Source organism: Dromaius novaehollandiae, chromosome 5 (genome assembly GCF_036370855.1).
Source record: "Dromaius novaehollandiae isolate bDroNov1 chromosome 5, bDroNov1.hap1, whole genome shotgun sequence".
Lineage (NCBI taxonomy): Eukaryota > Metazoa > Chordata > Aves > Casuariiformes > Dromaiidae > Dromaius > Dromaius novaehollandiae.
This window is the reverse complement of record NC_088102.1, coordinates 8,399,091-8,424,500: the sequence shown is the minus strand read 5'-3', so window position 1 is coordinate 8,424,500 and position 25,410 is coordinate 8,399,091. Positions and strand designations below refer to the sequence as shown.

The window sequence follows — 25,410 nt, the reverse complement described above, 5'->3', positions numbered from 1 at the left end:
GAGTTCAGTTTTAAGACTTAGGGACCTAAGTGGGAATTAGGAGGCTAAAGCTGGGTTTCATTGCATCCCTGGGGGTGTAACAGGGAAGGGACTGTGCCTCTTTGGATTATGGACACCGTTTAGTGTCTGCTCAGGCAGCACAAAGTAATGCTGCCCTCTGTAATGGACTGACCCTAGACTAGACCAACTTGAAATCTGCTCTAGTTAAGCATCCCATAAATTCATAAATAAAGTAGCTTTACTGGTTTATTGGCTAAAATAGCTGTACGTGGAATGTGCATTTTGCTGTCTTTGACAGTATTGGAGAAATAGGTCTGAACCGGGCTGTTCTGGAATGTGCTAAGGCATCTGCCTTTTTGGTTAAAATAAAACAGAGAACAGTGAGGCGAAAACAGGAAGAAAAATTATTAGTTTCAATTCCAGACTCTCATTTAAAAACCACAGCAAAGCGCCCCACTTCCCAAGGTGCGCAGCAGCCTTCTTCAGCATCCCTTCACCCACAGAGATGCAGACCCCAGCAGGCATCAGACAGAGCGGCTGGACCAGCACCAAGAGGAAATCCGTGCATTTTTTTCCCCTGGGATGCAAAGACAGGGAGGCGTCTGTAAGTGCTTGACCTGTGGCCAGAAGGTGCTCAGATTCCGGGTGACCGGAATGGCAGAAGAGCCTGTGGACAGCAGAGGAGCTCATCTGGAGAGAGCTTGACTGTGCGCCTGAGCACAGCGCTGCTGATTCAGGGACTTACCTGCTCTCACAGAATGCCTTGAGGTTGGTCTAAATGTGTGCAGCTGTGCAGACGGTGGAAGGGGCTTTGGCATTTCTTTTGGAAATCCTCAGCATCAAAGCACAGCGTGCCCTTAGTTAAACTCATTCTCACGGCACTTTGGAGAGTCAGTGCCCATCACTCGAGCTGAGGATCTCAACTGATCCTTGCTTGCACAGCGGATGTAAAAGCCACCCTTCATCAGGGTCTGACTGATGTATCAGGGCATCAGGAAAGGCCTTCATTCAGCATTGCACATCCATTGTGCACTGGCCTAGATGCCTCAGCGCAGCAGACTTGAGCCCTTAATCTTGAATTGAATTTATAGGAACATGCATGTGTATTTTTTTTTAATAAGCTATCTGAGTTTTGGCAATAAGCCAAAACATTAGCCTCTCTCTGCTGTCAGCCATGGGTGCTAGTCCCCTAGTCTCCTGGTTGCAAATAGTTAGCTAGGACATAGGGATTTCCAGTTAATTGCTGAAAGCAGGGCAGTATTATTATCTTGTCTTATACAGGGAGAGATGGAGACATGAGCAGACAGTGTGATCTGCACAAGACCTCAGATGTGGTCAAAGACAGGGCCAGCAGTATAATCCATTCACCTGAATCCCATTCTAGTGTATGTACGTGTTGGGCCATTATGCTTTCAGGATGTGACAAATGTGACTTGGATCTCTGCCTGCTTCTCTTCATCTTTTTCTTCTTCAATCTAGACATGTTTTAAAGTAATGCAGAATAACTTCAGATCTGTATCAGGTATAAAATAGATGAGGCGAATCCACAAGCACTCTCTTTTTAATAGCATGCTTGTTCGCAAATGCAGATCGGCCTAATTGACTGTCGGTATGCACAGATGTCTCTCTGCAAGAGTAGTCGGGTGCCGTGCAAATTGATTGCTAACACAAAATGGAACCAGATTAAAATTTGACCTACGGTATCCAATTTCTAAAACACAGCACAAACAGTAACGAGGTGATGGAAGTTCTGGGCTCTCAGAAATTGCGCATAGGCTGTAGTAGAGGTCTTCTGAGCTGCCTCTCCCTCCTCACATGCCCAGCTTTTTCTTTAGATGAGCAACTCAGGGATACAGATCAGTATTAAGTGATGATGAAAGGATTAACCCCTTTCTTGCCCATAAAAATGTGATTAAATTTCCTTTAAAAGGGCTTTTTGAGCCTCACAGAAATAATTCTGCTTGCCCTGAAATGACATCTCTTTGTCATTTCTATTGGAAATCTCTGCATCTCTTATAAGTCAATTCTGTAATCGCTTAGGAGGAAACTACATGAATGCAGTTTCTCCATAGCAAAATTAAAATGTGCTTGGTAGGAAGCTTTTGCCTTTGCATGCTGCTGTATCTGTGAAGTCAGGATCAATGAAAATTTGCAGAAAGGCTATTATTTACTGTCTCTTTCAAGCAGCCGTCAGACTAACCTACAGAAATCTTCTTTTCCTCCAAAATCCAGCATGAAAGACTGTTTAGTGAAACATTCCTATCCCAGAGATTAACTAATTGCTCAGCAGTCAGTCATTTTCACCGCACAGCCAAGGACAGCGATTCCTTTCCCACATGCAGCTGGAGCAGTGGTTTAACACAAAACAGTTCTTGGGACAGGAGGATTAAGCAGAATTTACTGGAGAGCAATTAAAACAGTTGCTAGAGCAATTTGTTTTTGAAGCTGAATTTCACATCAAAGTAAAGGTATCTGAAGAGAGCGCAGTGCAGGAGAACAATAAAGCCATCATCCCAGGCCATCTATTCTGCATCCTCAGAGTGCAGATTAATAAAGTGAGCTAGGAGGACGTGAAGATTTACGGGGGTAAATTAGGTGAAGCAGCCTAAATGCAGTTTGCATTTAGAAAGAGGCGCCCTGGCTTCAGTCTCTCTGTGCTTGCTTTTACATCTTGTGGCTTCTGCTGCCCTCTGTTTCTGCCAGACGCTTGGTGCTGCCCTGTTAGGGAGAGCAGAGAGTGGCCGACTGAGCTTTTGGCTGCAGAGGTCCTGCCAGCACAAAGAGCACAGAAGCTGTTAGTGGAAGCTGAGTTGGAGCCAGTGCTCCTTGCTGGTTCCTTGCTGGTGTTTGCTGGTCTTGCTGGCTTTGTCTTCACATGCTAGCTGTCTCTTCCTACCCTCTTGCCATGCCCTGACCTAGGAGAGGGATCTTACTCCAAACACTCTCTTGGAGTTAAGAGCCAAGATTTTATCTTGTGGGGGATGCTGCCATTGCCCGCTCCATTTTGGAAAGGTAGGAAAACTGCCCGGAAACGGACTTTAGAGGCAGAGAGCTAGTCCAGACACCGTGAGTTTGTCCAGAGTGCATTTCAGCAGCTTTTTACATCCATCCCAAAGGAAGATTTGAATTAACACTGACTGTTCATGTTTCCCTGGTTCACGTGGAGGCTCACAGGCCAGGCTTTCAGGTGAAGGACAACTATAGAAAGCCCATGGCTCTTATATCAGACCGCACGGTGTTTCACAGCTCTGCTGGCCCAAGCCCCAGGGCTCTAGTTGCTGTCTGATTGCAAAGACTAGTGTTATGTAAATGTAATTTCCTATTCATTCATTTCTATCCATTTTTTTCAATGGTTAAACATGTCAAATATAACTACATCTGAATTCATGTATTTTAAAATGAAAACTTCTTAACATGTTAAAAATTAAAATGTTTGGTAATTATTTAACATCTGAAAAGGATAAGATTTGTAACCATTTTAACAACCAAGTACCAACAGTGAATCATGTTCTGTGTTACCTGCTTAGGTTTAAAAAACACTTGGGTTTTGGAGCAAGCCTGTCACATGTGAGATACTTAATTTGGCCTAGTTCTAAGAATATCAAATAAGAGACTCCCCAAATATGCCCTGTTTTGAGGGCAATTTGCCAGGAGCTGCTGGGTGGCCAGCCGAGTTCCCTATTGACCTGCTGGGTGTTTGAGGCCTCAGCACCCACGGGGAGGGTTTCCCCGGGGAAGAGGGTGAGAATAGGGAGCCTTGGCCGAGGAGCCTTTGGCCACCGCATTAGGGAGTCGTCTGATTCCTCAGGCAGCCAAAATGTCTGTTTTTTCATAAGCTCTCTCTTGGACCTGCCCGTCTGGCGTGGTCTTCTGTGCAGCAGTCGCTGGTTCTCCCTCTGCAGCTTTTAAGATAATAGCGTTTATCTGGAAGGACTAGCTGATCTCTGAGGCTGGGTAGGGAATACATCCCAGCCGGGAACTGGCAAAAGCCCAGCGTGTTGGAGGGAATAAAAATAGCATCAGGTGAAGGCAATAATGCACACACACGTATATAAAAGCTTTAAGGGAAGGCTTTTTGCATGATCTGCTCCAAACCCGGACACTTGCACTGTGAGTGGGATTTGGGTTCTTCTCGACGGTTGTGCTGAGGATGTCTGCATCTGCGTGGCTCGCGCAAAGCTCCCTTTATAGCCAGAGAAGACAAACAGGTGGCTCAGGGTACCGCTCTTCTGACCTGTTTTAACATCTCGCTGCAGGTGAAATGACTCACACCCTCCAAGTGCCTTTTTCTCTCCCTTGACTGTACGTGGCTGCTAGAGGATGAGTTCAGATGCAGAGATCTTTGTAGGCGAACCCTGTTCTGAGTGGCTGAGCTCTGGAAATTGGCTGTATTTTGCAGTTTGCTCTTTTAATCAGGAAAGAACGCAGTAGTCTGAGTGCAGCATGGATTTGGATTGGGTCTGACACAAATTCATCTCGCTCATTAATGTAAGAAAAATGACAATTACTGTTCTACAGGGCACTCTGAGATGTGCAAATTAATAGTACTTTTGCAAACATCTTTACAAAAGTTTGTTTTATATCGTTCAGCCTAGACATGAGTTAAGCTTTTCTTCTTCTTTTCAATTATACTTATTGGGGTTTTTTAGCCTTTTCCCTAGAAAAATGCTTTATGTGTGATTGCAGTGTTTGCCTGTCTGTGCTCGGTTCCTTCATCACGTCACCCAAAAAACTTCTGAAACTATTTGCCAGCTTTGAGGAAGGAAATCTGAAAAATAATTAAATTTCTAAAACATCAATTGCTGAGTAGATATCTAAATTAGTGCCACCATTAAGGAAAACTCAAGCAGATCTCAGCTGTTCTGCAGCCTGTTTGGTAGCAGCTGGTCAGTGGGCATCTCCTGGCCATGTACATAGTCCTACACAGTCTCAGCATGCAGTTTGGCTGCTCTGTGGGAGAGCACAGGGATTATTATGGTTATCCAGCAAGGGTGGATAACAGTGTTACTGCGGTTATCCAATCCAGCAGAATGGCTGGGGTCCTCATGCTGCTTTACATGGCAGTGGGAAACAAAATAGCTAGAGGAGGTGAACTGTTGCGTTTACTCTAGATTTGAGCCTGGCTGTGCCTGGAGGGCTTCACAGTGAGCAATTAAGAAGTGTGAATGATGGGCATTAACCCAAGCCTTCCCAGGTTTAGCTTCTGGAGCTGCTGAAATGCGCTGGGAGCTCAGGCGGGTAAATTCACCTGGTACAGGGTCTCCACTTGGTCTGGAGAGTCTCAGCCTCCCTTGGAAATCAATCAGGCACATTTATATGATGTCTCCATTTGGGCACCTAGGATTTATTAGTCACTTTGGAAATCTTTGCCTTGGTGGCCTTATCCATCTTTACCTCTCTCACTCAGTGCACACCACCTATATTCATCACCATGACAACTGAGTGCCCTTTTGTTATACAGTTATATATTTCCATGAATTTCCATGGTGAGGGGCAGGCATGTATTGAACACCAGTAACAACAGTGAGACAGTCTAGGAATAGGACAGGATGATCTGTGGTCAAATATATGCCACTTTTATGAACATATTGTAATTCTTCAAGACATTTATGAGTTCTTCAGTCTGTCCACATTTTTTTCCTTGAAAACACTTATTACGGGGTCTTTGCAAATAGGACAAGGTCATGGAGGGATAACTTTCACAGTACTGGTACAAAAAAGGCAATAGACAAGGGATGCATTTCAAAGTGGCTGAAAAGGTCACCAGTTTACTGAATAATTTGGCAAGAGAAGGGAACGGGAGAACTTCTGCATGTCTCAGCCTTGAACTGGCTTCTCCACCTCTCGTTCCTGCTGCTTATGTCTGTACTTAGCTTTGGGTTTGGTTACACAAGTTGGCACTTCAAAGGGGATGTAGTGTAGCAGTTGCTTAAACTTTGTGGCCTTAGGTAGGGTCTCTCTTTGGGAGCGGCAGGGCGATGGACTGGATTCATGGTTGGACTGAGTTATCTCTCAGTGCACTAGGGAGGGAAAGGTGAACAGGGTTAAGATTGATGTGGAGAATCTCAAATTACTGTTCTCTTCTGTGCTTGCCTTCTAGATAAACCAAATACTTCAGTTCCCAGGGCTGACAATCAGTGTTCCCAGGGCTGACAATCAGTTAACCTTTACTTAACCTTTGCCAGCTCGATAATTAATGTCATCCCCATTCCCCCTCCTTCCCAAAATAAATACATTAAAAGAAAGAAAAACAGCAACCTGGTCTCACGAAACAGGTTGTGTGTCACACGGCACAGTCTTTCACAATCCCTTCCATAAGGGAAATGAATTCTGACACCGAATCCCCATCACATCATTGAACTCAGCACATGCCATGAGACAGGGATATGGTTCTTTACTCCTTGAGAAGTGCTGTACGTAACACTGGTTATGCATTTCAGCACTGGTTATGTCTGGTTATGCATTTCGAAGCCAAACTGTGAATAGCAAAGACCTATGGACACATCCACTTTTCATGAGAAAGCTGAGGGGAGGGTGGGTGCAGGGATGTGTTTCTGCCAGCCTTTGCTTCTTTGAAAATATGTCTCTGTAGGAAATACGGCCCCATAAAGATAGATCAATCCAGAATTCTGGATTCCCAAGTAATCCCTGGATTTCTTAGCTTGCTGTGCATTTCTGCTCTAATTCTGTGCATGCAGGAGTCTTTCTTCTTTAAAGAAGCTCCATATAATCATTCCAGGGTTTAGCATTTTTTGTAGCAGGCAGAAAAAGAGAGAAGGATTTATCAAAGAACCAGACTCTGCCAGGCTCCTGATGGGGGCTTAGAAGAGGTGGCAGGAGTTTCTCTTCCTGGGGACAGTGGCAGAGGATGAGTGACAGCAGGTCTTGGGGAGTGTGCCTCCTCCACCGTATGGGCTTACGGCAGGGGGAGAGCCCATGGCTATGCAAGGTTAGGTCCTTGGTCTTGGCCAGAGCTCTACAGTGAGCTTCAGACCTAACCCTCTCTGGCTGCAATCCAGCACTGACCTCAGTGAGGGACTTGTGGGGATGTCCTCTCCTGGTACTACTCGAGCCTTATCAATGCCATGTGTGGAGTCAGCAGCTCAGAAGTCCTGCTTCCCCACAGAGTGTCCCAACCTGCGCAATAGTTTTGTCTGCGGCTGGTGCTCCGACATGTGGGATTTTCACACATCGTAACGTGTTTACCATCATGGAGTCCCGGGAGGCTGGGAAGTGCCGTCCTGCAGGCAGGGACGTGTAGCACGGAGAGCTGCCTTTTGTCATGTAAGAAGTCAGGAACAGAGCAGAGACATGAACTCAGGTCTTGCAACTTATGGGGTAGAGGTTTAACTATGGGGATGACTTTCCTCAAAGAACGGGAAAACAATCAAAGTTGGTATACAGACGCCTGCGTTCCTGCCTGGACAAGGCTGGTTTGCATTGCAAATCTGATGGCATTTGTCACAGCATCTCGCGCCGCGGTCGCCTGTCCCCGCGGCGTGGATGCGTTCAGGCTCCCCAGCCCTCGCGTTAGCTGCATGCTGAGACATGGTAGCGCAGCTCGCTCAGACTGCAGACCCCCTGTGCCGCTGCGTTTAGCTAATCTGAGTGACATCTGGCTGAGTGGTTCTGGAACGAAGCCGATGGTGTAGAAAAACTTACTGATTTCCTGGCTTTGGGAAGGGTCCACTTCAGGAGTGCTGGGTACCGTCCATGTCAAATTAGCCAAGTTGTGGCTTTTCTTCCACAGAAAGCAAGCAGCAGACACGGTTAATTGTATTCTGTGCTTGGAGATAACCTCTGGCTAGAGAAATTTCAAACGGAGAGGAGAAAAGGGAGAAATGAAGAAAAGAGAGTGTCCCAAGGGGAAAAAAAAAGGAGCTGAGGATAGTTTTCAGTGAGGTGTAAGTGTTCGGTGAGGAGGAATAAAGAGCAAATCAAGCAGTGGTGCTGTGGTCTGCGTTGTTATCACTCTGGAGCAGAGTCCTCTCATGCCCCATGGCGCGGAGGGGGCACAGCTGGCCAGCGAGCCCGTGGTAGGGACCTGACGTCTTTCTGGGAGACGTTCTCCACTCTGTGCTCAGTGACTGGACATTTTCAGTGTTGCATGATCTGCCAAAGGTGCCATCCTCCTCTCCCAGAAAAAAAATGCACAGACAGAGCTACACGACCCACCTTTTGGATCTTCATTTAGAGAGGGTGGCTTCAATTAAATGTAATTACTTCCCTGTTTGAATCAAGGGCAACTTCTATCACATTTATTTGCTGTCCGCAGGCGCTAATGAAGGGGAGCTTCCAAATGCATATATATGTAGCTGCATCTAGGTCAGCGGAGTCGGATGAAAGTATCTTCCATGTTTCTCTGTTTTTTTAACTGGGCTTCTAATAAACATGTTAACTTTTCAAATTATTTTAAGCAGCTGCATCTATCAGCAACACATAAGAATATGTTTACTGCATTTGAAAGCTCTCTAATGAAGCTTTGAAGTCCAGCTCGTTGCAGATTCATGCAGGAGACTAGATGTAGCCGTTGTGGCCCTCCTCCACTGTCTTCTGAAGATGTGAGACTTGAAAGCAACTATTACTTTGCAAATATGGACAGGTGTGAGAAGCCTTTATTTGAAAAATTAATAGATACTGAAATATAGATACTCAACCAGATACTTCAGAAGCAACATTTGCCTATCATAGCTTTTTCTTTTGTGTATTCCAGGGGCTTTCATTTATTTTTGTTATCAACACTATCCCTACATGATCAATATTTGCATCTAACCACATGGTCCTTTTCACTTTACTATCATCATCCAGAGAAACAGAGTTTCCCCATCCTGCCTCAATCCCACATTCAAGAAGACTGTACAAACCTAACTGGGGGTGGAAAAAAAGAGAGATTTTTTTACAAGTACCATGCATAAAAGCATAAAGGTTTTAATTCTGTGGAACCTGCCACAGCTTGAGGCTTAGATTTCTTGTGCAACAGAGGCCCAAGAGATGCTGCAGTGCGAAATAACTGCAGCACTAAATACCTTCCTCTTTTGAGTGACATGCCATCATGAAACGGTGGATATTGCTAGTTTTTATAATCACGCATTCCTGGTACGGTGTTTTTCCATGGTGCTCCCAGTACATGCACACATATTAGACATATGAACTCATCAGGAAATGCCTGTGCTGCTCTGTGAAGCCACACTACACAGCACACGGGGAACCTAATTGCACCCTCCAGCCACTGCTACAAGCTAGTAATAAGCAGTGCTAGTGAAGGAGTGCACACAGTCGGATTTTCAAATCTCCCGAATAGCGTGTACGTTGAGTTAAAGTAGCGGTAGTGTAGTCTCCACTGAATTACTGTTTCTTTTTGATCTGCACTAAAGATAGTAACTCAGCAGGTAGGAATGTGAGTAATAGGTAGATATGTATCACTGTATTTGGGTTCTTGCTTGCTTTCTGTCTTCTCTTTGTTCAGTTTCTTTCCTTCTCTCATTGTTGGGATATTTTTAGTTCTTTGGGGCTATATCTTCTGCATCAAAAATAAAGGTGAAACTCACTTTTAATCTATACCTTTAAGAAAGTGTGTGTGTGTGTGTGTGTGTGTGCGCGCGCGCGCACGTACACCGTCTACGCAGTGGCATGTGTCTAAGGTAGTTATGCTTTGATCTGCTCCATCTGAATTTACTGTAAGGAAATCATGATAGAAAGGAGGGAGAAATGGCTGTTCACCCATGAGGGCCGTTCTGTATCCTCATCTTGCAGTGACATTAGCCACAGTCCTGTATGTGTCCTCTTTTGGGTGCTGACTCTGTTTTGGATTTATCCCCTGCAGATCATCTTCCGGAAAATCAGTGATGTCAAGAAGGAAGAAGAGGAACGCCTGCGCCAGAAGAATGAGGTGACGCTGAGCATCCCTGTGGACCACCCTGTGCGGAAACTCTTCCAGAAGTTCAAGCAGCAAAAGGAGATGCGTAATCAAGGCTCAACCCACATTGACCCGGAGAGGAACCAGCTTCAGGTGGAAAGCCGTACCATGCAGAATGGGGCCTCCATCACGGGCACGAGCGTGGTCACCGTGTCTCAGATCACGCCGATCCAGACTTCCCTAGCCTACGTGAAAACCACTGAGGCCGTGAAGCAGAACAACCGGGATGCCATGGAGCTCAAGCCAAATGGAAACGGAGACCAGAAATGTCTCAAAGTGAACAGTCCCATGCGGATGAAAAATGGGAATGGCAAAGGGTGGCTTCGACTAAAGAACACAATGGGGACCCACGAGGAGAAAAAGGAAGACTGGAATAATGTCACAAAGGCTGAGTCCATGGGGTTGCTGTCTGAGGACCCCAAGTGCAATGACTCAGAGAACGGTGTAAATAAAAACCCACTGAGGAAAACAGACTCTTGTGACAGTGGAATAACAAAAAGTGACCTTCGTTTGGATAAAGCTGGTGAGACTCGCAGCCCTCTGGAGCATAGCCCCATTCAGGCTGATGCTAGGCATCCTTTCTACCCTATTCCTGAGCAGGCCTTACAAACCACCCTCCAGGAAGTCAAACATGAACTCAAAGAAGATATCCAGCTGCTAAGCAGCAGGATGGCTGCCCTTGAGAAGCAGGTGGCAGAAATTTTAAAAATATTGTCTGAAAAGAACGTACCCCAGATCTCTTCCCCCAAGTCTCATTTATCACCCCAGTTACCCTCCCAAATACCCTGTCAGGATATTTTTAGTGTTTCAAGGCCTGCATCACCCGAATCAGAAAAAGATGAAATCCACTTTTAACATATACCTATGTTTATATATGTATACAGTATATATGCAGAGGTGTATATATACCTTTATACATATATATGTGTGTGTGTATACGGTAAATATATATATACATATATATTTTCACTTGCATCCAATATGACTTGAACACACCAAGGGTTTTGATATGTAAATATTGCATGTCCAGCTGGATTCTGGCCTGCCAAAGAAAACAATTATTAACATAGATATTGCTTGTATAATATGCAGTTGACTGCATGCACACTTTACATTTATTTATAATCTCTATTATGTAATAAAAGAATGACTTTTGTTTAACAAAGGCAATGTACTATTTAAAGAATCAGGGTCTAACCTGCCAATATTGCCATGACAGATTTGATCTCAGGCTGGGTGAATTGAGCTTTTATTTCCTCACTGTCTTTTCTGCCGAGTTAAACAATAGATTAACATGATGTGGAGCACATGTTCAGACTCCAATTAGTATTGTTTCCTGGTATCATTCCATTACAATATACTGTATATTTGGTGATAGATTCCCCTCCTCCTCTTCCGTAAAGGGAGGGTTCAGCTCGATTAACAGAGAAGGGCACTGTGGCAGGTGCCTGGGTAGATCACTGGAATTTATTAGTGTGGGTATTGTGCATGCACAGCCTTTTATTTCAAGTATCCTCCTGCTCTTTTAACATCATAAATAAGAAACAATAATAATGATGATTTCTGTAACAATGTGGAACAAACAAATGCAGCTGCACTCCCTGTGTATTTGGGGAGGGGGGGTAATCTGTTTTTTGAAAGCCTCTTTTTATTGATGCCATTTATATGGAACTGTTAGAGTAGCATTACATAGATTCTTTTCACAGCATTCAGAGACAGTGTCTGACTCTGTCAGGATCTTCATTAGGAAGTCCAAGTTTTGCAGGGTTGAGCATTGCTTTTCCCCATCCTTCCCCGTTGCTCCTGGCGGAAAGGCTTTGCACAAGGTCTTAGCAAGGGAGAGAGAATTTTTTGTTCAGCTCCTTGGGAGCCATGTGAGCAGACTGGAAAGCCTGAAGTTAAATGGTTTCAGTTAATCCCCATCCACTCCCTTTTCTGAGGATGTTTATCAATCTGAAACTGCTTTTGAGAAAGAGAGAAAGACCAAGTCTGGATGTGTAGCTGGCAATGACGACAGTCATTTCACCCCATGGCATCAGGATGACAGTGTTTGGGTGGGAGATGTGGTTCTGCTGGGGAGATGAAATCCCCCCCCCCAGGTGCCTGCTACTCTTGCCGTTGGACTTGGAGACAGGCTCAGTGGACTGGGGAACAAGCTGCCAGTGCAGGAGTGCAGTGCCCACAGAGAATCGTTGGGCATATTAAGGCCATTAGGTCCGCGTCAGATGCTCTGGCCCTTCTCTTAGCCCATGCCTTCGGCATCTGCAGCCTTGACCCGTGCTCAGATCACACCTCCATCGCCCAGCCTAGAGCAGCCTCCTCCTCGCTGTGCTGCAGCTGCAGCAGGGCAGGTGCTTGCGCTAGACCCTCTTCTGCTTATGCAAACTGAGATTTCTTTTTTTGGAGTCTGCCTGAGCCTGCGCTTGAGCGTGGTGGCTGTTTGTTGCCTCTAAGTTTGCGCCAGGTGAGAGTCCAGGCACGCGCGACTCCCAACAGAAATGGCCACCACGGCTTCAGAGCAGTGCTGTGGCTCGAGACTGACACACCCGGCTGTAGTGGCTCCTTAAGCGAAGGATTTCCCCACACTTAAATGACCTCTTGCACCAAGATTTCATGTTTTTAAAAGTGCCTGGAGTGAAATATATGTGCACCGCAAGGCATCACTATCCATCAGGTAATTAAAAGACATGTTTATAATTAGTGGGCATCCTTACCAAATGCCAATACCAGACCCATTACTTCACATCAGGAAACTGAACTACTCTAAAGCACTTCCTGAAAAGCCAAAAAACTCCTCATCTGCAGTAGCAGCAATTAGGAACCTGCATGCTAGGGTGAACATGTCTCCTAGTGTGGAATTGAAACCCCTAATCCCCCAAAAGATCATGAGAAAGCCAAAGAAGTCATTGCTTTTGTTGTGTCAGTTCATGCAGGCCTTTAGTAAAGCACTGGTCTGTCTTGGTTGTTGGTACTTTCCAACCGCTTTCTGCCCCTCCACCAGTCCCTTCCTTTAGGAAATCATAGACAAAGAAGGAAGAATAGAAAGGCTCCATTTAGGCCAGTGAAAGGACAAGTCCCAAAGACTGGTGGCTATGCTGCTGCTCAGATGGGGCAATTCCCCGCTTCCTTCTCCGCAGCTGCAGTTGCCCCTGGCAGGACTTGCAGCTCTATTTTGCAGCTGCTTTTCTGACACAAGTGCAAATCCTTAAGTGTGCAACCTCGCTTTGGTCTGCTGCGACAAACTGCGCTTGTAAAACAGAGGGACCTACTAGGTCCTGCTCTACGGCCTACCCTGTGACTCTGAAATGATTGTGGAATTTATATGTTAAGGAGTTACAGGTTTTCTGCAGGCTACTGGCATTTGCACAGACCTTATGGGTATGACTTAAGTGCCAAGTTTTGAAGATTTAACCCCTGTTACCTGATTTGAATTATTGGTTAAGACAGATACACAGCAACCTACTTTCCCACAGCTGATGTACAATGTGCCTAGCATTTTCCAGGTTGATAATATGGTGCCCAGCAACAGCTGTACTTTTGGCTGTGGCCTTCTGGGCTCGGCTGCACGTGAACCTGTCTGATTTTTGCAGTGCAGAACGAAATGGCAGCACAGGGATGAATGGCACCTCCGTGATGGAGCCCGGGGGCAGTTTTGTTGCATTCCCCCCCACTCCACCCGTGCACAACCCAGCCAGCTCTCCTTGCTTTTCAACACAGATGATAGACTGAGAACCTGGTAGGGCCAGCAGAGGTGACCTCCGGCTGCTTCCCAGATCGTCTCTTACCCTCCCAGGGATACTTTCAGAGCTGTACCATTGACAGGGAGAATTTGTCTTCCCCTCTGTGTCCAGAGCTGCCCAGTGAATAGCTGAGTTACTTAGGCTGTCTGGGGACTGGAGTTTTGATGAAGAAGTTTCTTGAATGCCTGATTGCACTGCTATGTGATGCTGCAACACAGCCGGCAGGGCGATGGGGGTGACTTTGTTAGAAAGCATTAGCCTTAATGGCATTCCTCTGCCTTTATGAAGGACTTTTTTTGCTTTCTCTGTAACTGATATTAAGCCTAGATAGAATTGCATGGCATGCAAAGGGATTTTTATTTTAATTTATCTTGCAAGTCAGGTGTAACTTTATGCCACTTGACAGTGAGAGCATATGTAACAGGATTAATCTGACCTTGAAAACTATTTGAGCCCAGAGTGTCTACTAAGGTTCAAGTACAACTATCGTGGTTAAAATGCATACTGGCTAAAAGCTATAAATAGTGTAAAATAGCAAGTTCATGAAACAAACACAGTGTTTCCATGTTCACTTGTTCTAGTGCTGCTTTGACTCTGCTGTTCCAATATTGTTCCTCACCAGTTCAGTGGAACCGGTTTGTACCTTGCACAAGGCAGTAGTGCAAGGGGGATCTTGCAAGCGTGCTAAATGGCACCTGCAAAAGCGCTGTCCCAGGCCTTATGCCCTGGGGGGACAGTTGCAAGCCCAATTTGCAGAATGAACTCTGGTGCCTACTGCTCTGTAAATTTGGCTCGTACAGTTCTTTGCCTCTAAATTTTGTGACCGGAGCATTACACATTGTTTCATGGAGTTGTTACCAGGGCGCTTGTTCCCTTTTCCCGTCCCCTCGTCCTTCTGTGGTTGTGCACGATGTGACTGAGCGCGCTGCCGACCGGAGTATTCCCGTTCTGCTAGAGCTTGAGTCATAATGTTGTAGTTCAGACTTGACTGAAAGCAACCACCTATCCCTAGTAAGTGCAATAAGGAAAGAAATGTGTCTGTTCCACCTAAGTCAGCGCTCAAGCAGTTACATCCCGTGCAGAAGGGAGTGCTCAGCTGCATGCTTTTATTTCCTTTACAGAGCTGTATACCTGTACAAATGTTCCTGCCATGTGCTGGTAGTAGTTAGCGTTCTTAGCACTTACCTCGTGCTTTATGTGTTCGAAATATTTTACCAACACACAAGTGGATTTTATCTTTCTGGACAAGACATTAATAGAAATAAAATGTGTACAGAAAAGTAACCTCTTTCCAAAGCAAATGAACTACAGTACCTTGAGTAGCATATTTGTGTAATATTACAAGTACAAGATAGAGCAGCACTTCAGAATAATAGCTGCAAAAAATTAACTATTGTAGTGAAAATTTAGAAGGGAGTTATCCCTGAATTCTTCTGGTTTTGTATTAGTAAATCCTTTTTTTTTGCATCTTTCGGTCTTTGCCAGGGGACGGGGGTTAGACCAGAGCTGACTCTGGAAGTGACAAACTTAAGCTTTGCCTATTTTTCTATTCTCTGTTCTGCAGAAGTAGCACAACTGCAGGGACTCGATGCTGCTGGCATTGAGGTCTCATTTCATTGCTAGATGCAAATTCAGTCCCCGTTTAGAGCCACACTGAAAGCAACCCCATTATGCAGTGTGAACTGAGGTTGAACCTGATGAGCATATTGGACCTTAGAGTATATTTTGGATTCTAGGGCAATTTTAGAGAACTGGCAGCTGCAGAAATAACCCAGTGCTCATTGTAAGCCATGGGCAGTCACTCTAGAAGTGACTGAGACCATTATATGGACCTCACCATGTGCAGGGGTCAGAAAACGGATGTTGTGTCCGTAAAATAGCTTGGAGATTTTGGGGGGGGAAAGAAGTCCTGAACTGAAAAAAAAATGAGAGAAAAAGAAAAGCCAAAAGTTTAACATGCCATTTGGGAGTGAGGTGCTAAAGGGACATATTATGGTGACTCGACACTTTTCTTACTTGGATTTTGAGCATTTAGAAAACCCAACCCTATCTTTGTGAGTATGTCACGATTAAACAGATACTGTTTCTTAAAATAAATCTCTTTTCTTTTTTCTAAGAAGTGAGGGGACATCAAAATCATACCCAATTTTAAAAAAAGTTTTAAAGTACAACTTTCCTACAGAAGAGAGTTTTAACGGTTTGTTATGGTTTTTAATAAGGTGCATCTAAAGGCTTTTTTCAATTCTTTTCTTTTTTGTAGCAGAAGCACCTGTGTTAACAAACATCGTCAGGTCTATAGGCTTATAGTCTTCCTGCTAATATACTCGTTAGAGAGCGTTTGAGACGTGGTGAGCCTGGGGTTCCTTTGGACAAGGGCATTTCTTCATGGTGAATGGAGCTCTATGAGTCCCTAACGCTGAGCCACAGTGAGAGCTTTGAGCATTAAACAGCAGTAGTTTGCATTTTCCTTGGCACTTCTGGATCTGCACTGAATTCCTGCAGGGAATTTAAGGAAGGAAGTAGAACAATTGACACTGTCATTTTTCCTGGATGGCCCCAATCCTTCACCTGTGTCTGGGCTCCTCCTCTGTAGAGTCCACAGGGAGGGAAGGTTTGATCAGGCTGAGTTTATTGCCAGATTTCCACTTCTGAGAATATTTTATATAATTTTACCGTTACTTTTTTTGGTGCAAACATTCAACAAAATCTCTGAATGTTTTCTTGGTTTTAATACGTTATAGCACATTTCAAAGCCAAATACATTCTTAAAACAAAATGCTGAATGGAGCTAAAATAGACAAGAAGTACACATTATTTCTGGCAGAAAAGCAGCATATTTTCTTACTGTTGTAAAGAATATTGTGCAATGATCAGCTTTGTGATACCTAACAAATGACAACCAAAATAAAATCATCCTTACTGATGGTGCATTCAATGGTGCAGAAAATTGACCTTGTATTGTACAGTAGGACAAGAAAGCATACATTAATTTTGAATGCTCAAATGATATCACCATTCAAAAAGGGCTTGACCAGGCCATGATAAATAAATTATATTAATTTATTATGTTATATTAATCAGCTGCCTGATGCAAGGAGGGTGGAAGCAGGCATCTGGGGTAATGTTCTCACAAACCTTTTTAATCCACTGTCTATAAAGCAATCAAGTGTATGTCTTTATAATTTTCTGCTTGGAAATATAAGCTTGTTTGGCCCATAGTCTGAGACTATCAGTGTTCACCATCTCTATATCTGGCTATCTGCCACTGATGGGACACTGAACCTTAATTAAAAGCCCTGTGAAAAGGAGTCTGTATTAGTTCAGGCTTAGTCCCATACCGATATGGCTGTGTGGTATCTCGTTCAGAGCAGATTCAATTCAGGCCAGTGCCAGGCAATGGCCGAGTGTATTTATGCCTGCCTGCAAAGGATGTAGAGACATACTATGAGTTCTTTATATATATATGTGTATGTATGTATGTATACATAGATATGTATGCATAGATATAGGTATAGCTACCATTTGGAAAGGAAACTCAGATCTGGCCCATTTAAGAGATCTGTTTCACACAGATGGGATAAATTGTGCTCTGGAGGTGTCAGTCTCATCATTTACTGTAGAGTAACAACTTTAGATTAGACACTTGATTTGAAGGCTGCTAGAAGGTAAATGAAGTGAATCCAACCCATAACTCAAACTCCCAGCCTGGTCCCATTTGCATAAAAAGATGCCACTGAAAAGGACCACTTACGATCTTTCCAGCACAGAAACACTTTTAGACTGATATGACTAGCAGTACAGAGAAAATGAGAATGTCTCGGCATGCAGCTAGAAACAAAGTATTCAGCTCCTAAATCACTGAAGACAGATCCATAGAGACATTAGATGCTTAGTTTTTGGCCTGTGGTGATCAGGTTTATAACTTCTGGCACTGGTGCCATGGCATGATACTCCTGGACCCAGATTCCCATTTTTCACAGATTTGTGGCCGTTGTGGTGCTCTTCATCACAACATGTAATGTCAAAGCATTGTGTGGAGCCACCAGTTGCTTAGCATTTTGACCACTGAAAGACTGTCATCTCTTCAGGATCCTTGGCTGTCCTAGGGTATTAAAAGATGTTAAGGGGCCTCATAGCTCAGCTGTCTTTTGCACTGTAAAGAGGCCAAGACTTGGAAATGTCCAACAAAGGGATGAAATGTAGTGGAGAGCTTCCAAGTTAGATAGCGACTAACTGTCAGGTGATTGTCTAGATGGCAGTGGAGCCTTGGCCCTGTGCTGTGCATGCGCGGGAGAAGGAAGAGGGAGGAGAAAGTATATAAACAATGATGGTCTAAAAATGGTGAAGATCTTCCACTGAAGTCAGTATTTACTGCTCTTCATATAGCAGCTGTTCATGCATTTATAATTTATTTTGCTGGACATCGGCAGAATTGTCTTTCCCACAGGTAGCATTTGAAGATGAGGCTGGCTGTCATCTCTGGGGGGTGACAACTATGGGACAGGGAAGGTCCATTTGAGGAAAATCAAATATAGATGCCCTCAGGAAAAATGCAGTCTGGCTTCAGGAGAGACTTTCTAAAGACCTGTAGGAAAGGAACATATGAAATTCTCTGAACTGTTTTTCATCATAATGTATGGACATTATATTTGAGGTTGGCCTTGCTTTGAGCAAGAGTTGGACCAAGTGACCTCCAAAGGTCCTTTGAACCTTTGTTATTGTGTCATTTACTGATTCTGTAGGTTTTAATAGCACAGATAGGGAGGAGACAGAATTTGAAGGTTCTTAGTTAGGTGTCATTAGTTGTTGGTTTTTGGCTTAAATATGACACTGAGCTATCTAGCACCCATTTTCAAGTTAAAGAGTGTTTCTAAGAGCTGATACTTGTCAAGTAGACACTAAAGAAACTTATATTCTGAAGCTACAGCATATAAATAAATTAAGCCCTTCACTGGGCATCAGCTAACATCCACACTTCATGCCAAACACTGAGAAAAAAGTCTCAGTGACCATGCAGTGTCTGGAAGCAGTGAGCTAGTATGGATGCATCAGCAACACCCACTCCCACCCCCAACCTCTTCCCCAACCCAGTGCAAGGTGAATTGGGTGTTTGAAAACAGTTTCAAAAAAAATCACATGGCACTTGAGCTGGTTTTCAGTGTCACACTGACAGATGTGCACATCCAAGACCGTAGGAAATGTGTGAAGGGCAGTGACAAGTAGGTTTCTCTTTAGCAGCTGACTCTGTGGGTTGTGCTTTCCACTCCGAATTCAGCCTTTCACTGCCAGTGTGTGGCCACCACTGCTCAGACTGCCTGGGCTTCTCCACAGTGTCCAGGTACATCTCTGAGGCCTGTGCACATCTGCAGAGTCCCAGCCCCATTCCCAGGCTCACCTTCCCTGTTTTTCTAGGGTGATATTAAAGGCATATTTCAAGCTTTACCCTCTACCATATTAGATTTAACTGAAAAGCTCTTTTTGTCCAGACACTATAATCTCTACATATCCATGATGCCTCACAGGGTTACTCAAAAAAAAAAAAAAAAATCTTCTCCAAATTGTGGCTTAGCAGCAAGTCTCCAAATAAATCAAGACTACTGGGCAAACCTTCTATCATCCTCAGGGCATTATTTTATTAAGGAAACTTTTGTTTTTATTTTATGTGGGGTCCTTTTGTACCATCCTGAATGTTATAGTGCCTGGTAGGAATAGCTAGGACTGGAGTATTTACATTTTTGAAATAGCTGTTTTGAGAAGGGGAGCTCAAGTGAGACACTGGCCTCAAACTCAGGCCAATATCTGCCATGTGTGACCATTTCATCTGGTTTCTTCCTCCAATTACACCTGAGGTGAAGTTTTGCACAGGCGGCTCTTTGACCTCATGCCATCCAGTGCTAGTAAAAGTCCTTTTCATTTCCTCTGGCAGATCATGGGGTTTCACTCAACACTTCCACGTATGATATGCCAGGACGCTCAGGCGCTTTCCTGTCCTGGGCTTGGTTTCAGAAGAATTTCCTGAGTTGTTGCACCTTTTTTCTCTGCTATCACGTTTGTTTTCTTAGAAAAGAAATCTTTTGTGCTGGTGTGCACCTCCTCCAGCCGGCCGTGCAGGCGAGGACGTGCATGACATTGTAAGCAGGCCAGGAGCTGTGCGGGATGCTGTGCTTTCTGCCTGACCAGCGGGGAATCCGGTTGCACTCGAGGCTGCTCTCAAGACCATTAGTCTGAGGTTGCAGTTCATTTTGTAAATTGGGTGGTGTCTTACCGAGCTGTCATGCAAAGGATTTTTTTTTTTTTCAGCGCAAAACAAATTTGTGCTCCACTGCTAATTAGTCCTCTGTTGTCCCTGCAGAATTAATTACCGCCTTCACCACTTGTGTCACCAAGTGCTGTTTGGCCACAGCTGCTTCTTTTGTTTTTTTAATGTATAATTATGAGTCCTGGTGTTGCAAACAAGTTCAGTCAGGCAGCACTTAAAAACTACAGAGCTGAAATGTCCCTTACACTGGTAGCCTCGACTGTTTTGAGCACCGGCAGCTTCGCTGCACTCACCACGTGTTGAGAGCTCAGGGCTGTCGGGACCTCGGCGAGGGCTTCCCGCTCCTGGCATCGCTCGGCGATGGCTGCAGGGAGGCCATGGCACCTCCCAGCTCCTCTGGCTGCCCCTGGCTGCGCCGCGGGCGCCCAGCCGCGTTTTTTGACTTCGGGGAAGGGCTGAGTGCCACGGACTGCATAATTCTATCAAGTGGTAAATTCAATTTATCGAGTGGGAGAGGCAGTAGCTAGCAATAAGGCAGGATTTGGGGTTTAAAAATATCTGCCTTGTGGGAATTGGGCAAGCTACCAGAAAGACAATAAAGGATTTATCTGGCAGTGCACTGCATGCCAAAGGAATGCTAAATATGAAAGCAGGAGACTTTACTGATACCAGTGAAAAAGCTCATTAGTGTTAAAGTGCAAAGCAACTCTGTAAACCTACCTTTTAACTGTCCCAGTAAAATCCCAGCACTCGAACTAGGGAAAGGAAAGTTTGTTTCTGTGCAGCACAGAACCGGCTAATCAGCTTCCTCAGAAAAGTTGCCCACAAAATCTCTCTCCACAAATGTGGTAGTTACCACTGTTTTGCAGGATGGACACATTTCACAGCTGACCTCAATGTATTTCTCCTGCCAGTAGTTTTACAGTGATTCAGAGGTGTCTCAAAGCTTGTACTGCAGTATTTCTCGCAGGGCATGTTCCTTCCCTTCCTTGCTTATAGCCAGTTTTCTATTATTTGCCCTTTAAGAGAACTGTGGCCCCATAAGAGAAGTGGGAGCAAATGATAAACTTGCAGGTTGCAAGGATGCAGGGAAGTTGAGGGTTCACCGTGTTTTTAAAATGAACATGCCAGCAGTAAAAACATGCCTGCTAGCTGTCTAAGGCTCCAGTGACTGTGTGCACAGCTTTCATGCCAGAATCCCACTGGTATTGCTGGGAGGCATGTGGCAAACTGTTGCACATGAATTAGGCCATGACATGCTTCATAAACTTTACATACCTATTTACTGTTGTTATATTTGGAAAAAAAATGCACAACAACTGACTGGGGCTCTTGCATGCAAGTGTAGCTGCATAGTGTGTGATAATTTCTGTGTGTTTTGAAAGCTACATCATAAGAAGGAGATTATTTTCCATGCTGAAAAGCAGTGTTTTCCTCCCTTCTTTCCTTCCTTCCTTCTGTCCGTTCTTTCTTCCATCCTTCCCATTCTTTTTTGACTTCTTTCTTTCTGGATCTCTTTCTTTCTTGAATTCTTGCAAGATTTCTTGCCAAAATCGTAAGGCTAGCAACTTGCAGAAAGAGGAAGATGACTGACTAAGTAACCCTGCACTAGTAGACCTGTTTCGATATTTGTGTTCAAAAGAACTAATATACAAGTATGAATTGTAGTTGGGGCTGATTTGTTAATGTTCTGCTTCAATACTAGCCAGTGACCAAGTGATTTAGAAAAGCATATTTTCTGAAGTGTTTTCTTTGTTTTGGAGGTAAATATTTTCAGATTCTGAGCATCCTGTGTAAACATTCCTATTAATGTCAGTGGGAATCTTTCCACAAATTTAACGTTAACCCAGGTTCTTGCAGAGGGACCAAAGCAAGGAGTACCTGCATGGGCTGAGCTTTCTCAAAACAGAGACCTGTTGGAGCCAGATATTAAATTTCAGGCCCTTCTCTAAATGCAAATGGGTCCAAGATTTCATGACCTACAAAACGCTGCATGTCAAATACAGGCAGAAGTGTAGAGGATGTTCTTGAAGATTGGGACAGCTAGGTAAATTGCCATAAAATCAGCTGAACCGATCAGGAAAGGGGCACTTTTTAATTAATACATATTTGAATACAAATGATTTATTGTCGATGTGTGAACTGTCAGTAAGTAATCTCCATCCAAATTAACTGCTCAAAATTCATGACTGCCTAGAATATCCTTGTACAAGCCAGATATGTACATTAGCTGTGCAAACGCTCTCTGGAGAGAAGCGCAGTTAAAAATAAAGTTATTTATTATTACTACAACAGAGAGCAAATGACAAAGACCGGGGGGGTCTGCACCTCTGTATCTGAGCTCTGCTGGTTTGGATGTTGTCTGAAATGTTGGTCTCCTGAGCCCGATTTGTGTTTGCTGATGGGTAGAGCAGAGCAGCACGTGGAGAGGGAGCAGCTTGCACAGGACTTCATGAAGACCAGGATTCAGGGGCTGGATTCCCGGCTCCATCAGGGCCATGGGAATTCGACTGTAGCGTTAGGCTTCCTCCCCTGCCTCTCCCAGCCCTTAAAAATGCCTGTGAGCTCCTTCTCATGTTTTGGCAACAAGCCCTCCTAGGCTCTCGGTGCAGGCAGTTCAGCTGAAAAGGCAGGAGATGCCACAAAGAGGAGGAAGATGTGTCACTAGGTCTTCATAGCCTAATATTATTTATGTGAACAAAAAAATCTAGGGAACATGCTTTACTGGGAGAAGAGGGGAACAAGGGGTGGGCATGACCTTGCATTTGCCTCTGTGCATCCCCCAGCTCCCTGATGAGGTATGGTAACAGCATCCATGTAATGGCATGCTCAGGCTAAAGCATGATTAGTGGCAGGTGGATATTTTTTCAAAACTAATCATCATTGTCGTAGATGATCTCATTACAATCAAAACATTGTACTATTTTTCTAGCTTTTTTCCCTAGGCTTCCCCTGCACCCACAATGACAACTTAAAACTGAACCGGCCAGGAGCTGCTAGAGCAATAGCCTGCCTAAGTAAGGGCAGAAGCCAAAAGCCACCCCAGCTCACCCTCACTAGATGCCCACACGGTCTGTGCTCACTGTCGGTCCTACGCATAACCTGTCTTCTCTTCTTGGCTAAAATGCAGCTGTGTGGCCAAGACGCGATTAATTTTTCTCTGGGAGCAGGGAGCCTTGTAACGCCAGCCCAGCACTCGCTGGCCAGCGCTTGGGCTGTGCCTTCTCACGCTGCATCCTTGAGCACCTAACAAGGCCAATCCTGCAACACTAATCCCTGTCTGTTCAAACCGTTCCCCTAAAATTAGCAGGGCTTTCTTCCCCAGCAAGGATTAGTCAGAATATAATGGGCTTTAAAGCCTCCTTTTTACCCTGAGCTCCTTAGTTTTGATTTCAAATTTCAAGGTGTTCCGTTAGCTGAGAAAGCACCCGCCAGTGTAATCCTCTTTGTGCAACCGTCATAGAGGAGCGTTTAAAACAACTGGTTTTAAAAGCTCATAGTGGAAAAACCTGATCCATAGAGTAACTGCAGCTTTTGAATGTATGTCATTCACAGTCACTGGACTAAGGGGAAGAACAAAATATCTGGGAAAACTGTTTTTTGCAAGGGAGAAATTGGGGGGAGGGGTGGGCTACTGCTGGGGTAAGGTTTCTTTTGTTACTACTTGCCGTTCTTTGTACACTAGCTAATGCAAATGGCACTCGTTACGGATGACATTTTTGAACAGCCCAGCTATCTTTTTTGCTGTTGTTAATATACTGAGGATTTGGGGGGATTTTAAATGCCTCTGCCTTTCAGGATTATTTCTACAAAAGCAATTAAGAACTGTATTTTGACAGCAGGAAGCTTATAAAAATCTAGAGAAAAAAATAAAGCATTTGAAATTGAACAGCTATAAAAGGAATGCACCTCTGCTACCATATCCGAAATCTGCAAAACGATCATGGACTGCATCAAGCAAGGACCATCTTTCTACTGAAAAATCATCCATCAGTTCATGCAGAGTGGATGCTCCCTTGACCACTCACGTGACTGCCGAGGAGGAACGTGCAGGAACGCTTTGAGTAAATGTGGCTACTGCGTCACTTTTGGACATCACCATGTGTGATAGATGGAAATTGGTTAATCCGTAGCAAGTTTCCTGTTGCACTTTTCTGTTTGCTAAAATTCAACAAGGAAAATGTGGGTCACTTTGAAAGCATTGGCAGACAACTGTTTCTAACCCAAAAGGATTATGGGTTTTAGCACAATGAACTGTACTTCTTCAGGGAGGATCAACTTTGATTTCTTTTTTTCCACACGTCTTTGTTTACATGTGGCTATATTTTCATTGATACAGAATAAAAAGTGCATTTTATTGACCTTGTGTGTCTGTGTTGTTGCCTCTCTTGAGTTCTGGCACCATAAAAGCAATCGCTCATGTTTTCCTGGCTAAAGCAGAATGTGCGGGTTTTGGGGATTAATGAGCAAAACATAGTCTTATTTTCAGGAGGCTAGGGGGAGGACACACATAAATCCATTGTTAGGATAGAGCTTGAATACTGAACAATAGGAACAACGCCTGGACTTCCTCCTCACTAGCCGCAGGCAATAGAAATAAATCGAGCTGAGCTGGGCACAGGTATTTCATCCGTACAGTTTTTCTAGCATTTTTTCCCCCTTAGCAAATCAGGATAAACAAGGATTACTTAGTTTTTATCTAAAAGTGGATTGTAGGTATCTGGTTCTAACCTTCTGTTCATAAAACATTCCATTTTAATTAGTGCAAATATGTAACTTTGCTTCAAAAAAATATCCATACACTAATTACATCCCACATGAAAAATCTATTGCGGGGGAGGAGGAAGGGTGAAGGCAGAAGGGTTTCATTTGGAAAGAAGTTGTTCCAGTAATTTCCAAGACATTGCCTCCCTGCACTTCTCACATCCTTAGCTTTGTCTCCAGTGGTAGTCTCCGAAGACTCACCTGCACCAAGGAAACACTGATTTTTCCTCAGAAGATTCCAGACCTGTTCCTGAGCCCATGGTTGCTCAGACACGGGTTCAACCCAGCAACCAAAGCGCATGGGAGTTGGTGGAGTATATTCTGTGCCCTGCATGTGGCTGTGGTGCCAAGCCTGGAGGCTGTGTCCCAGCCCATGATGGGTCCTGGGGTGGAAGAGGAACAATTAGAGCTGCAACAGACAAAGTAGGATGAATTCAGTTTGACCGTAAGACAGCCAAATCTAGTTGTCCACAAGTAGGTACCTAGATGCGTGCTCAGAATCGAAATTATTGTGACAGCCAATGGGACCTGCTCAGCACAGTCCACCGAGCCCAGGGCTTGTTTGCCTAAACAGGCTTGACAGGCATAACCGTGCCAAAGCCAGGCCTACCAAAACACATTAGCTCCAGGGAATGCATACGCCACATCTCCCTCGGCTACCAGGGCAGCTTAAAGCACACATATAGAACCCTAAATTTAGGCATTTTTTTTTTAATCCTCCTTTTAGAAAA

General features: G+C 44.4%; 1 protein-coding gene across 1 annotated transcript in view; it reads left to right on the top strand.

Moving 5' to 3' along the window:
* KCNH5 (potassium voltage-gated channel subfamily H member 5) overlaps positions 1-24,276 on the top strand; it is a 173,177-nt gene extending 148,901 nt beyond the window's left edge. Inside the window, exon 11 of the mRNA XM_026113627.2 lies at positions 9,824-24,276. Coding sequence (XP_025969412.1) covers positions 9,824-10,771 — 948 coding nt within the window. The 3' untranslated portion in view covers positions 10,772-24,276. The remainder of the gene's footprint in view (positions 1-9,823) is intronic.
* Positions 24,277-25,410: the final 1,134 nt, after the last annotated feature.